This window comes from Rattus norvegicus, chromosome 3 (assembly GCF_036323735.1).
Source record: "Rattus norvegicus strain BN/NHsdMcwi chromosome 3, GRCr8, whole genome shotgun sequence".
Taxonomy (NCBI): domain Eukaryota; kingdom Metazoa; phylum Chordata; class Mammalia; order Rodentia; family Muridae; genus Rattus; species Rattus norvegicus.
Genome location: NC_086021.1, coordinates 64,889,128 through 64,904,696, shown reverse-complemented (window position 1 = coordinate 64,904,696; position 15,569 = coordinate 64,889,128). Strand labels below are relative to the sequence as shown.

Sequence of the window (15,569 nt, the reverse complement as noted above, 5' to 3'; positions counted from 1 at the left end):
GCCTGTGGTCAAGAAACAGAAAATCAAGACTCATAAGATCACTTCCTCTTTTCTACTCAAATACAGTATTAATTTATTATTCATAAATAGAGCACATACACCTAAGAAGCAATCACTATGTGTAACAGGTTCCAAAGAATATAAGACATGTACTAGCTATTTTTTATGTCACCTTGACACAAACTAGAGACATCTGCAAAGAGGAAGCCTCAGTTAGAGGACAATGCCTCCAACAGATTGGCCTTCAGCTGAGAAAATGTGCCTCCTAGATAGACACGTGGGTAAGATTGTGGAGTCTTGTTCTTTTGGCTTCTGTTTTGTTTGATTGATGGTTGGTGTGTGTGGACCATTCTGCCATGCTACCCCTGGATAGGTAGTCTTAGATAGTATAAGAAAGCAGACTGAACAGTAGAGGAGGGGAAAGCTAGAAGACAGCAGTCCTCCATGGCCTCTGCTTCAGTTCCTGCCTCGAGTTCCTGCCCCGACCTCCCTCAGTGATAGACTGTGATCTAGATGTGTAAGACAAAATAAACCCTTTACTCCCCAAGTTGGTTTTAGTGATGATGTTTTACAGTAATAGAAACCCTAGCTAAGACACCTAACAAACTCAGCTTCTCCTCATGAGCGTCCAGAGTATATCCAAGTTCATGATTGTAGTCAGATTACACATGCTCAGTGCAGTGACTGCCGGGTAACTGACTTCTTCCTGTTTTCAGTTGTCACTGGACCTTCCTCTTGAGTAGTCAGATAAACACAAGGTTTTGAGGGGCAGGGACAATCTGACATGTGGATGTAAGGCATGTAGGGAACATGAGAGACCAGTGCAACAGGACTTAAGGACTGGGAAAGGAGTGACTGAGCAGGGAGGTGATTCCAGCTGCGGTCTTAGTGCGGTTGGGGAATATACAGGCTGAGGGCATAGCTTAGTGAGTTCAGCATGCACAGGGCCCTGGGCTCAATGCCCAGCTATGTGGACAGGTAAAGGAAGGAAAAGCACAGCAGCTTTGCCAAGGTCAGCAGCACAAGAGCCCCAGCCTAAGACGTCTGAGGTTCCTTGTTACTATGGGGAGGAGTACGGTTGCACCATCACAACAATTCTTTCCCAGAGATTAATTGATGAGGAGAAAAGGGGCGTTTAGCTGACCATTCAGGCAAGAACGAAAGCAGGAAGAATAACCAAATACTGACAGTGGCGCTGGCTCTCTCCAGCACCAGACGACTGCAGTAGACAGGTAGAATTTGATTCGTTTTGGTAAGATTTGGTTATGGTTAGGTCAGAGGCATCCATGTTATAGTAGACTTCAGTATGGGGATGGATTCTGCCGCTGCTGTTTTTGGACTACTGTAGTATAAGCTTCTGCGAAATAATCTGCTTACTTAAGGCTTCAATTAGAAAGTGTGACAAGGGAGGGATTTGATTACCTTATGGGTTTCATTTTTATAGTTTTATCTGTTTTCATTCATTTTTTTCAGCTATGGAGCTTGACTATAAGTAAATGTAATGTTCACAAAAAGAACTAAGAAAAAGGGTTGATATATATTAATCCCTAGTATTCGTGAAACTTCAGGAAAAGTTAAGAATCTTACTCTGATATGCAGTAAAAGCAAAACAAGGAGAAAATGATAGTTTAATTGAAGCACTTTCCTTACTCTCCAGGAAAAAAACAAAACATATTTCTCTGGTTCTCTCCCCAAAGTAGTAGCTTTTCCTGAATGGTGCAGCTTGAATCCACTTGGTAAAAGGTGTACATTTAATTGAAAATTCCTTATTTCTGTCTAGAGTTCAGCTTATTCAGTTTGGAGTTTTCTCAGCTTCTTGTATCCTCAAGTTCATGTGTTTAACCAAAAATGTAAACTATCCAGACATTCTGTCTATACCTTAAGATGTTAGCGCTGTGTCCTTCATCCTCCCCATCCAAGGCTATCACTGAGAATGTTGGAACCTGCGCTAGTCATCCATATGTCCTCAAGTCTTTGCTGACAGACGTTTATTCTCATTCTTTAGATTGCATAATCTACTGATGTCTCTTCAAGTTCCTTAATGCTATTGAATAACTCAGTGAGAGTCTCTCTCTCTCTCTCTCTCTCTCTCTCTCTGTGTGTGTACATAAGTTACATGTATATGCAAATGTGTTTGTGTCTCTTATCTGTGCCATTTTTAATTTGTTCTCAATAACTTATGTGAGAATAAAAAATTCAGAATGTGTGGTAGGGCTGTGTGGTGGTGGGTGAGCCTTTAATCCTAGCAAAGGCAGTTGATCTAGTTCCAGGATAGCCATTAACCCTGGCAGAGAACCCTGTCTAGAAAGACAGACAGACAGACAGACAGACAGACAGACAGACAGACAGATGCTGTGGTAGGGCAAGATATTCATTCATTACCAGAGGAAAGCTTAGACAAAAGCTGGGAGGAAATTGGCTCTGAACTATGCTATTGATTATTAAACAATGATATTGCTGGCCAACAATATTAATGGACTGCTTTTCAAAATACATCTGGTCCTTTAGTGGAAAATTGTTTAATGTCCTTGGCACTTTGCATTTCTCATTGTTAATAGGGATTGAAATGAAAGCTCTAGAGCTGATGACCATTTATGTACTTTGAACTACTGGGAGAGAGTGCACTGAATGGTAACCACAGGCCAACCAGGAGGTACCTACCGTCGGGCATGTGGTTAAGCTGTCCTACTAAAGTCCCTGTAAGAACACTTTTCATCTGGTCATCATCATAGGGCACAGTCAAACAAAAGCATTACTTTTCTCCCTTAAGATATAGTCAGTTATTGTCTGTAAAACACAACTAATATTTTAAGTATAAAATCAGAATAGACCGAAAGCATAAGAATATATGAAGAAATGGCATGCACTCATAATGTCATCACTCTGAGAAACTACTGTGACCATTTCGGAGAACTCTCCTAAACTTAAGTATTTTCAGTCAGTTCTTGCTTCCTTAATACATTATCTCATTCATATATATATATATATATATATATATATATATATATATATATATATGGTTTTAAACCCTATGTAACCCTGGCTGTCCTGGAACTAACTCTGAGACCAGGCTGGCTTTGAACTCTGAGATCTGCTTGTCTCTGACTCACTAGTGCTGGGACTAAAGGCATGTGCCACTAGTGCTTGACTGTAAATATTTTTATTTATCATCACATCGAAACATGTGTCTACTTTTTCGAGGAGGTCATTCTGCATGATATTTATGTTCCTTTTCTATTTCACTTTGTATCATTAGAAAATAAGATTATTAGCATATAAGTATTTTAGTTTTTTATCTTTGTTTCCTACTCACTGAAATTTTCCTAATATTTTCATGTTCTATAAGCAGCAGCTTCTTTTTTTTTAATGGTTAGGTTCTATGGACCATTGTAAGTATTTTAGAAGAAAAGGCTATATCAAGACTTTTATTTGCCTCTAGACTTTTCTTGTTATTCATTTGCTAGGCTAAGATTTATGACTGAACTGCAGTCCCTCCCCAATTATTTTTTTATTGAATTGACTTCCTGGACTGCTTCCCTTTTATAGTCTTCAAATCAGCAAACAAAACCAGTGTCTAGAATGAATGTGGCATTCTAATTGTGTTCTACCACAGATGAGATCAAATGGTTTCTTGTGAAAAAGTTGCTGGCACTACCAACAGAGGCGTTGCACACTGCTTGTCAGCAGCTCTGCACACCGAGCTCCGTAGCTGCCCCTCCCCTCTATGTTGTTAACACAAACAGCTTTGCTGTGTAGCCCAAACCTGAGCTAAATTCAGATACTGTTAAGTGTGAGCCATATCAGTCATAGGCAAGCACTTAAGACTTTTTGTTTATGACAAGCTACTTAACCTTTCTATGCCTATTGTAAACATTAACAGTTACACTTGGACTTTATTTGCCTTAATTAAAATAATGAAATTAGTTAGCATAGAGCCTGGTATAAAAACATTCAGTAGCAGGCAGTGGCTTTCCACAGTGACATTGTGTTTAAGGTCTTCGACCACCACACACATGTCACTGTAAATATATGTACATTTGTGATCTTTTTATTTCTCTTTGAGGATGTTTCTACTCTTGTATTTGTTATATTTTTAGTTCTATTTATACCAACTTATTTCATTGTTGAATTGTTGTGCCTTAAGCTTTATGTAATTGTTCATTTTATTTACTTCAACAAACTCTCACCTAAAAATGGTGAGTTCATTTAATTCTTTTCAAATGTATAAAGAAAAGTATAATTGGAAATTTTAAAGAGTAAACAGTAGAACCACAGTTTTCATTTTAGGACTAGAAATGAGGGTTTGAGGTAGGGTGCTGGCCTACTAGGCATCAGGACCTCCTTGGGCCCCACCCCCACTCCCTCCGTTCACATTTGTGCCATCTTGTACCAGCAGATCTTTTCCTGGTTGAATTGTAGACTCTTTTAGGCAGAGCCACAGGTTCGTTTGATCAGATGTGCTTGACTTTCATTTCAGTAGTTACTGTGAACCCCACCCCCCCCGTGCACTAGACTGCATCTTCCATTCACTATTTGGAAGAGTAATTTCCAGCAACAACAAACCGTTCTCCTTTCACTTATTTAACTATCATCAATGCAAGAACATGGTAAAGGACTAAAATGACATAAAAATATGTACAGTGAAAGCTAATTCCCTCAGCCTGGACACCAAGTCTCTAGTCCTTTACCTATAGTTCGCAGTTTCTCAGTTTTTTCTAGAAACATTCTGCCAACATGCATGCATTAGACTCTAGCTCCATCCCGTTATCCTGAGCACAAAGGAGATCTTGCTGACGAGACTGCGTCCTTAACACATTAGCTAACACAGATCCACCTCTTTCTTTTAAAAAAAAAAAGGTGTAATTAGTTCAAACTTGGATAGTTCTTATTGATGGACATATTTTGTTTACTCTTTTGCAATTGTAATGCGCTAATGAACATCATTTCTATCCATCTCTTTAAGTATGTTTCTAGTATAAATGCCTGTGAAGACTTGAGCAGAGAAGTTGTAATAGTCTAAAGGCAAACCTGATATGGGGTGGCCAGAACAAAGTCAAATTTTTAAATATGCTGCTCATTGTTTTTAACCATTTGCTATTTAGAAAGGATGTATATTTTCCAGTTCCTTCCTGTTCCCCTGAGAGGAGTGGAATGTTTATTTAGCTCATCTTGTAAACTGAATACATGTTTTATGTAGGGTTGAACAGCATCCGTCAGTTATGTCTTTATTTGCTGTGTACCTAGGCTGCTGCTATTTCCTAAAACAACATCACCATTTCTGTTAAAATGTTTATTGTCTTTCTAAGTAGGACAAATCTATGGTCTTTTGTTTGTCCTTTGGAGTTTCTCGAGTTTATATTAGTTAACCAAACATTGTCTTTATCTTTCAAGTCTTTGTATCTTTGCTAGAAATCTCTGAGCTTAAAGCCATAGATTATACCTGTACTTTAGTTGATCTACAGACATTGTCTAATCCATGATTATTATTCTCATGTATCTATTTGTCTAGGATAACCTCTTCCCTACAAATATTTTCTTTCAAAGGAGTGCTTGATCTTTTGGATAGAAAAGGATACTCTCGGAATAGATTATTTACTGAGTAATAAATATAAAAGCCAGTCATTTGCTTTTGGATTATTTTCTCATTTTCAGGTCTCTTGAGGTCTTGAGTAAATTTTTAAAAGATTTATCAGAAATTCACATGTAGTTCAGCGTGGTGTGTGTTTGGGCCATGGAGAAGGCTCCCCTGGCAGAGTACTTGCCATGCACATTTGAGGACTTGCGCTTGGTGCCAGCATCCACCTAAATGCTGGTCCTAGCAACATGTGTCTGTTATTCCAGAGTGTGGCTGGGCTGAGGGGACAAAGATCCTGAGAGCTCACTGGCCAGCCAGTCTAGCCAACTTTCTCAGCTCCAAGTTCAGGTTACTAGGTTAACATTGACATCCACAGATGCTCTTGTGCTCAAGTACGCCCGTGAAGACACAGATCCAGCACATACATATAACATACATGTGTGTGAAAACACACACACACACACACAGAGAGAGAGAGAGAGAGAGAGAGAGAGAGAGAGAGAGAGAGAGAGAGAGAGAGAGAGAGACTTACTCTAAAGCCCAAGCTGACCTGAAAATTTCTTCTGCGGCTCAAGCTAGCCTCAGATTTGGGACTATCTTCCCGAGCCTCCTGATTGCTGTGCAGTAGGTGTGGGCAACACAGGCGACTTCAGAGTTTTGTTGGTTAGGAGAGGGCCATCTCTTAACTACCAAGTGGGTACTTACTGGGACTTGAGAGGTAACTTACTTCAGTTCAGGCGCAGAAGCAGCCTTTAGGGAATCCAACACTGAGTAGGAGAGCAGACTGAGCACAGCCTCATCATCGACTTCTGTTTAGGATGTAAACAGGCGGCTGCTCCTGGTTGTAGCTCAGTGTGAGTTGACAAGGAAAGAGTTTTGTATATCTGTACTCGAAATCATAGCAGACGGTCTACTTGCTTGAAATAACAGTTTGAAAATATAATAAAATTTTCCTTCCTTTCGTTTGTTCACTTTCTTTCTTCTTTCTTCCTTCCTTCCTTCCTTCCTTCCTTTCTTTCTTTCTTTCTTTCTTTCTTTCTTTCTTTCTTTCTTTCTTTCTTTCTTTCTTTCTTTCTTTCTTTCTTTCTTTCTTTCTTTCTATTTTCATTTTATTTGACTCTGTGATCTTCGCTGTCCCATGAACTCACTCTGTAGATCAGGGTGGCCTCAAACTCAGATCCAATTGACTATGCTTCTCCAGTGCTGGGATTAAAGCATGTAAATGTTTCTTAATAAAATTATTTGCCCACGTATATATTATATCCACAGAGTAATGGTGTGTCCTATCTGGTGAGGTTTTGATGCCACATACTTCCCACAGTCTGGTAATAGAAACATTTTTGTTTGCTGTTTGGCTATTATTTCTGCCTGTTACCTGAATCTTGGAGTTTTATATATTCAACTTTTTGATGGACTAAATGGTTTTAAAATTTTATAGTTGTTGTGTGTGTATACCACAGCATAAAATGGAAGTCAGAGGCAGTGTTCTGGAGTCAGTTCTCTTCCTCCTTATGTGGGTGCCAGGGATCGTGTAGCAAACGCCTTTACCTGCCGAGCCACCTTGTTGGCTATAGAAGAAATACTTGAATGAAAGCATTTTTACAACTTGTAGGAAATTATAAACTTATACCACTCTGTGGTTAGTGGATCTATGAAGGTAAAAGAAACAGGTAGTGACTGTCTCTTGATTATCTTCCTAATTGGCATTATATATTATATATTGGAGTCAACACATAAAATAAAATAAATTATTAAAAAAAGTAGAATTAATGAAAAATAATTTCTGAAGGTGTTAGCCATATGTCTGAGAGGCCATTTGTTTCTGTATCTGACCCAAACCAGCCCTTAGACGTGACTCGATTTAGCCATCAGTAACACCTCTGTCTTTTCCCTGGACAAAGACTGATAAAGAGAAAGATTGTGTAAGAACATGAGATGCATACATAGTGCTTCCATCTAAGGCAGTGATTGATGGCAGGCAGTACTGGGATTTTAAGAGTGGCTGTTGAATTGCATAAGAAGCTTTTTGAAGTGGTCTCACTCAAAATGCTTAAGAGTGCCACAAGATTACCCTTCCTTTGTGTGATTCCTTCTATCAAGAAAAATATATGTACTTATGAATTCATTTGATACTTCAACATTAACCTTTTATTTAAGTACTCTAAATTTCAAGATGTAATTGAACAGCTTTTTCAAGAAAATATGTGTCTATGTGAATTTATGATAGCATATAAATAATACTGACACCTTTTTGTAACAAGTTATTGGTGAGAGTTTGCTTATGATGAATTGTAAATCCACTAATAGATGAGCACTATTTTTTTTTCTTCCTGTAGCTTTATTCGTAAACATTGTGATTTCTGTACTTAGTTGGGATATCACTAAAGTGACCATGGTCTGTTAGGTTCTCATGTTTGAATATCACCATTTCAATGAAATTGTAATCTATGTTAGATTTAACATATAGCAACAAATTGCATTAATAAGGATGCTTAGAAGTGATTGGTCATTATAAACAAACAGTTCATACTTAAGGCTATTGAACCATAGTGGAAACTTGGCTCTAGTAAAACTATAAAGAGGGTTGGTCGGTCGGGAGTGCACCCCCCCCTCTCTGAAATTCCTGAGTCATCCTGGTCACCCAAGCCAGGCAAGGATACTTCTGTCTGGAGTTAGATGCGCACACCATTTGTTCAGATTGACATTTTCTTTCTTTCTCACCATCTCAGCTCCCCTCCTGTTTTCTTCCCCTACTGTCCCTCTTCATTTCTCGTTAAAAGGGATTTCCTAGTGTATTCAACTTTGCCTTTAACTAGTGAATCCCATCTCGGTCTCCCGTGTCTGAGTTTATACGCATACACATCTACACTCAGCTTGTAATGCCTTCTTCCTTTACCAACTCAGTTTTCCCAACCTTGTGACCTCTAGTACAGCCAGTTCCTTATGCTGTGGCAACACCCCAATCATAAAGTTATATCACTGCTGCTTTATAACTGTAATTTTGCTACTGTTATGAGTTATAATATAAATATCTGATATGCAACCCCCCCAAAAAAGGGGGTCACAACCCAGAGGTTTGAAAGCTCGGCTCCACAGTGGCACAGATCGATTGCTGCTGAGATGATGGAGATCCCTGAGAAGAATAAGAGTATTAACTTCCCCAGTTGATGGCTTCACACACTTGCACAAACTTAGAGCAGGTTTGTAGATGCACAAACCATGTGATTCATTAAAGGATATAGTGCACGTAGAATTCAATTTGCTTCAAGCTGAGTTTCAGGGACACATGCCTGCCACCCCAGTTATGAGACTGGGGTGGGGAGGAGAGTTCAAAACCAGCTTGAGCACAGCCCTGTCTCAAAAACAAAATTAAACCTGGTTCATAAGTGTTCATCTTAGTTCACGGTCTATTGCTACAACATCCAGGACTGAATGATTCATAAAGTTGAGAGTTTTGAAGCCTAAGAAATAGAAAGTCTGAGCAGCTAAGCATGTGAGGTGGCCTCCCTGTGTAGCTACCTGTTGCACCAAAACAAGGGGGAGTGCATTTTTATAAGAATGAGAATTTGCTCATTCCTGCCCTGCTCCATGACAAAGGCATCAAAGACTTGGAGTCTTCCAGGCTCCACTTCCTACCCACACTTCAGACTTAAGCCTTAGCATGAGTTTGGGCAGGAGAATTTCAAGCCATGGGAGTATTTTGTTCATATTTCACCTTTCACTTCTTCTAAATTGATACCAGACTTTTAAAAAATAAACAAAATGTATAAACATGTCTAATTTTTTTGAGTATTCTCCTAATACAGCATTTTCCTTCTGTCATAGAGATGGAGTCTGGAGAACGGTTGCCGTCCTCACCAGCCCCTTCCACTACACCAACATCGTCGGCTCCTTCCGTGGCTTCAGCCGTTTCTAAGAGCAGCCTTCCCACGGGAGCTGCTTCACTTGGCTCTGCAGCCAGCCCATGTGGTGAGTGGTTTAAACTCAGATTCAGGGACCTGTTCTTTCAGGGTTCTGTATTTACATACAACACGAGTTCTGAGTAGCATTTGTCCTCCTGACCTGTTGTGTGATTGCTGGGGTGAATGTGAGGCTTTCTGTGTTATCTAGATTTTACTCGGGGAAAGCCCTGATCACTCCTGTCCCCTGACTTCCCTGAAGAGTTTAGTCTTAGTTTCGTGATAACTGTGTTTGTGAATGTGTTTGTAATGTACAAGTCACATGACCATGGAAGAGGGAGGGGAGAGACGCCCTGGGTGCTGATACTTCTTCGCGTTGAACGTTTTTATACTGTACTTCCTATTTAAAGTGAAGTGGTTTGGGCTGAGGGCTATCTATATCTTCGTGTTAAAGCCTTTGGTTCAGCTCTAACGGGGCATAATAAAGGTACACATGTGTGTGGACAGACCAACTGTTTGTTGTCTTCCAACCCAAAGGTGCTTTAGAAGTCCCCGTTCTACATAATTCAGTCTAGTTTGTTTTCTTGTCTTACTTGATTCATTGCTTTGGCCCATGTGTTATCTAATAATTCTTTTTATTTAAAAATAAAATCATGGAGTGACAAGGGGTTTCACCCTGTATCTTAAAACAGCTTGATCTCAATGTTTTTGAACTGTAGAGAACAATAAAACAGAACTTTCATCCTTAAAATAGCAAAACCTCAAGAATTCTTCCATGGGTTCCTTGACAGCATTCTACTGTTTCAAACATTCTCCTAAAGTTACTTCTTTGTCACCTTAGTCAATGACAAAGCTTATACAAATTCCTTTATGCTCTAAAGAATATACATCAAACCCTAACCCTAACCCTAACCCCTACCCTAACCTAACCCTAACCCTAACCCTAACCCCAACCCCAACCCCAGCCCCAACCCCAACCCCAACCCCAACCCCAACCCCAACCCCAACCCCAACCCCAACCCTTAAACTAACAACTGTTGTCTGTTGAATCAGTTCCTTGCCTAGCTGTGAAAGTATGCTCACTCATAACTTAGGCTGTCGCTATTATGGGTCCTGGTAGAGCAGGTGAGACTCCTGGATCAGAGGCACAATAAATGACAGGAGTATGTTGTGGCATGGCTTCCCTCTGTCTTAAGTCCACATCAGCACTGTGGATCCAATGATGATGGAATGCAGTTGTGAGGCAGCTCAGGAGTACCATGCTTGAGAAAACCGCTTTCATCGGAAGTCAAATCGGTGTCCTCTTTAAAGATATACAGGATTTCTGTTCTGTGTTTTTATATACATACATACATACATACACACACACACATATACATACATATATAACATGTATAGTAGGAATGTTTAACTATGATGGGAAAGCATGGGAAACTCATGATGCATAGATAGGCAGCGGGAGTTCCTCAGATCCTGAGGCTGCTGATTTTAAATCTGCCTCAAGAAGTGTGAGGTTGTTATTCTCGCATACGTACCTCACAGCTTCATGAGGGATGTTCTATGTAGATAGAACAGCTCTTCAGATGAGGCCAGGAGAGTGAGGTAAGGCAGGCTTGCATGCCAAGAGAATGAACACGTTCCCCAGAAGCCCTTCCTAGAAAATTTTCACCTAATCTCTTCAGAATTGTGTGAGTGATAGCTTGGGCTGAAGGCAGGGCAGGAAGTGTGGTTTAAACAGACCGTATTATGGCCCTTAATAAAATGGGGGTTCTGTTAGGAAGAAAGGAAGGAAAGCTGCTTTGGTCTTATGTGCTGTAGCTTTATAGAGGAGAGACAAGAAGGAGGCCACGCTGGGAGTTGGCCGTGACAGAACACTTAGGACCTAATATGCATGTACAAGAACTTCTGAGAATGATGTAATGATTAAACGCCAGGACTTTGCAGTCAACGACTGAGAGATCAAACCTTGGTTTGTCCACGTATTAGCTTGTGAATTACCTTTTGTAAGGTTCACTTGTCTCATTTGTAAGACAGGAGTAACAGCTGGTTTAAGTATTATGATAAATGAAGTAATAGTTGACATCTAGTAAATTGTAGCCATGATTTTTTCTTATCCTTTATCCGGTAAGAATGGTTTGGTGTAGTGACCGTGCTCTCAGGTGACACTTCTGGCAGGGTGTGACAGTTTGTAAGAAGAATGCAACCAGAGGTGAAGAGGGCCTTACACTTACATTAACATTTATAGTTAGACACTTTATTCAAATGTAAAACGATGAGGGCCCAGGTTGAGGAGTACTGGAAATGGGACAGGAAACAAGGCTCCATGCAGCAGGTAACAGTCATCTGGGCTAGAAGGACTGCGTGTCTTGGCGTGTTTACTGAAGGGTGATGTAATGAGAGATGTGACGAGGAGATGGGAGATGTGTTTGTAAAGACACAGGACTAGGTTATATGTGTTCTATGCCAGTGGTCTGTATGTTTAGATTCTGTGTTGTTACTGGTAGAGCATTTTAATATTCCAGGTTTTGTCCATTATAAACAATGCTGTTAAGGACATCACTGTGTATAGACACTGACACATCCGAGCATATTCTAACACCCACAGCATCACTTTTCCTGACAGCTGTGTTACAGTCCTGTGCCCTGCACCTGCCATTGTCAGAGGCAGAGGTATTTTTGCTCAGCGCAGCAGTGCTCGATTGAGGTGCCTTTTCAGCTTCTTGTAAGACTTTTAGCTTCTGGGTTTCTATTTTTAATGCCTGCTCAGGACTTTGGGATCATATTTCTTTTTTTTTTTTTTTTTTCTTTTTTTTCGGAGCTGGGGACCGAACCCAGGGCCTTGCGCTTGCTAGGCAAGCGCTCTACCACTGAGCTAAATTCCCAACCCCTGGGATCATATTTCTGAGTCAAATTTTTTCTTGAGTACTTGTGAATTATTTTAGATATGAAATGCCTTTCAATTACATGTGTGGAGACACCTTTTCACATCTGATATGTATATGTATTTGTTCATTGTACATTATCTTTTGATAATAAAACTTCCAACTTGGATGGAGCCAGATTCAGTATTAAAAATTTGTGTTTACAGTTCTTGAAGCTGGGAAGTCCAAGATCAAGGTTTCACCTGACTCAGTGTCTGGTAAGTGTCTTCTGTCTGTTTTGGTGTTACTATTACACAATACTGGCTCAATATTTTATTAAGTATTTTCTATGAAAGGAGACTTACATGGCATTTCATTCTGATGATAAAAATTCTAAACATTACGGTACTGTCCAGTGAATGCTCCCTGACTTACAACAAACACATCAGGGAAGTAGACAGGGAAATAGTCATCTGGAGACGCAGCCAGACACAAGTGTGGCAATTCTTTATAACAGTCTACTTTCTACAAAAATCTAACCTGTTTTGGAGAAGTAATTAATCACTTCTGATGGTGGCCTAATAGTCTCCATTAGTCCCTACATCTTAAAGATGCACCTCTTTTTGGGCTGGAGAGATGGCTCAGTGGTTAAGAGCACTGACTGTTCTTCCAGAGGTCCTGAGTTCAAATCCTAGCAACCACATGGTGACTCACAACCATCTGTAATGGGATCTGATGCCCTCTTCTGCTGCGTCTGAAGACAGCGACAGTGTTCTTATAGATAATAAACAAATCTTTAAAAAAAAATGCACCTCCTTTTAACTTATTGAGGCTGAATTTCAGCACATGGAATTTTAGGGGACAAATTGTATCCCACCTACAACATTGAAAGCTTTTTCCTTAAAGATTGCATGTTCTTGGTAGAAAAAAAATCAAAAGCAAGACAGTTTGTTATATAGATTTTCCAGTGAAATAAGGCTCAGGCCCTCAAGAAAAGTAAGAATGTGGAAGTGTGTGACTTTTCCTGGGAGCAGTAAGCAAACATCTTGTCACCCCAGATAGGGGAGCAGCAGCAGACCGAAGAAGCAGTCCCACCCAATGGTAGCCGATGGAACCTATTTGGGTTGCCTGTAGGAGTGTGGGTGAAGTGTTGTCATAAGAACATGGCTGACTCAGTAGCTCCTGCACCATCAAAGTCCCACATAGCATGGTGATAATTCTTGAAAGCCGCATCCTTCTTTATGCACAACTTGTTGGCAGCTCTGAGTGCTGGAGATTCCATTCTCCCAATCATCGCTGCTCTTACTATCTTCCGGAGGAGTTTTATAAATCCTTTAAGTCTCAGGAGAACTCTGAACCCCGTTAATTCCCTTTGTTTCTTGAGTCCTGTGAGGGGGGACAATAGCTGCAGAACATAGTTCTTTCACCCTCTTCTTATAAGAGCACTAGTAGGGTACAGCTCTCCCAGCCTAGTTCCCAAGTCCCTACCTCACGATAGTCTGAAAGTCTCACTGTGGTTCTGACATGAATTTGGAGGGAACACTAACCTATTCATTTCTACTACTTAGAAGCGTATGTAATTGTTAGGTATCAGGCGAGTGAGACAGACCGAACTCAGGCTTTGGGTTTTAAGACTTCTCACCTGTTGAGCTTTGGTTATAATATATGTCATGTCGGATAAAGAAAGCACAAATCACCAAGAATATTGAAGTAGTCTGAGATTTAATCAAACCAATCAGATACTTTGAAAACTATTGAGTAATTGTCTCCTGGCTCCCATGACTGACTTCAGAACGTTGCTGCCTAATTGACTTGTTACGGAGCTTACCTCCGATTCAATTCGAGCCACTTCACAACCGCTGGCTTCAGGATTGTCCCACCTTATCTGAGATCTAGTAGAGTCTCACCATCCCTCCAGCCCTTTCCTAAACAAACAGATAATTGCTTGGGCCTGGAGTTTGAATCAGAAAGGCTGCAAAGAGGAGGCTTGCCCATGGTGCATAGTAAGCTCTAGGAAGATGGCCCAGACAACTTGGCAGAGTTAAGGGGCAGTCATGTACCTCATGGGTGGAGTGCGCACCTAGGAAACGGAAGACTCCAGTGCTGAAATGGAAAGAGCAGTGAGAAGGACAAGGACCAGGAGGAAGTGAGAAGACAGGGAAGAGAAGCACACTTAGTGCACTTACTCAGAAGTTTCCCTTGTACTAGTTGTGTAAGAAAATAAAGTGTGATAAGTGCCAAACTCAAAGACAGCTTTTCAGCCTTCTAGGAGGCAAGTGCTTGTGGTTTCCTGTACAAAGAGTACTAAGGGCTTTTCCAGACCTTCCTTCTTTCTCTGCAGTACCATTACTGATCATGTCTGTGAGTGCGAAGGGCTCCTACATCACCTACTTGATAGCCAGTATGGTCCCTACCCTTCTTTGTCCAAATACTACTTGACTCCTACTCTATTTTCTGCTAAACTTTCTCAGAGAGACGCCGCCATGCATTCTCCTTCTCCTCGCCTTCCATGATGTCCGCTCCCAGCTCAGCGTCCTTCCTCGCTTTCCTAGCAGCTGACCACTGACCAGCCTTTGCTTGCCTCACAGTCTCTGTCATACCACTCTTAGTTTGTACTACTTCTTCAGTTTTTATGCATCTGTTTGTTTTCCTTTGATTTGGGTTTAGTTTCCTTACTGAATTTCCCTAGGTCTTGGGTCTGAGGTCTTTTATCTCTAGGTTCTTTGTTTAAATGTGCCTGAATGAAGACTGTCTGAACGTTCCCAGATCCTAATTGTACATTTTTATAAATGTTTTATATACATCTTAACCATAACAAACCCAAACTAAAAGTTTTCATTTTCTACCAAACCAGTTTCTCTCTGTCTCCCCCATTCATTTACACAGTAGAGCCACTCTTCTGGAAGTCCAGTGACTTCAACCATGATTTTTTTCCTCCACACCCTCATATTAATCCCCGTGGTTCTCAGTCTTTCAAAATAAAGCTCCAGATGGTATCTTCTTTCTGGCCCTCTTGTCACTTAAGTAGGTGGCTCCAAGACCTCTCTCCTGTGCTGTGCAGTTCTGACTGTCTCCACCTCCTTGCTAAGTCACGTGCGGTTTACCACTTCACCAAGCAATGAGGGCAGTTAAACAAAACCTCTCACTTTTGTTGCTTTCTTAGGCATAGTTTACCCCCAGTAATAACCTCAAATATTTGTTTACAATTGTTTTTTAAAACAATGTGGATGGCTA

At 40.5% G+C, this 15,569-nt stretch overlaps 1 protein-coding gene across 48 annotated transcripts in view; it reads left to right on the top strand.

The window, feature by feature from the left end:
- The window catches only part of Baz2b (bromodomain adjacent to zinc finger domain, 2B), a 241,564-nt gene that overhangs the window by 129,851 nt on the left and 96,144 nt on the right, over window positions 1-15,569 (top strand). For 40 of the 48 annotated variants that reach the window (XM_063284040.1, XM_063284038.1, XM_063284022.1 and 37 more), the window contains 2 exons: window positions 9,401-9,544; window positions 12,563-12,613. In XM_063284040.1, the coding sequence (XP_063140110.1) occupies window positions 9,403-9,544; window positions 12,563-12,613 (193 nt within the window). In that variant the 5' untranslated portion in view covers window positions 9,401-9,402. The remainder of the gene's footprint in view (window positions 1-9,400; window positions 9,545-12,562; window positions 12,614-15,569) is intronic. The other 8 variants (XM_063284041.1, XM_063284024.1, XM_063284046.1 and 5 more) reach the window with 1 other exon arrangement.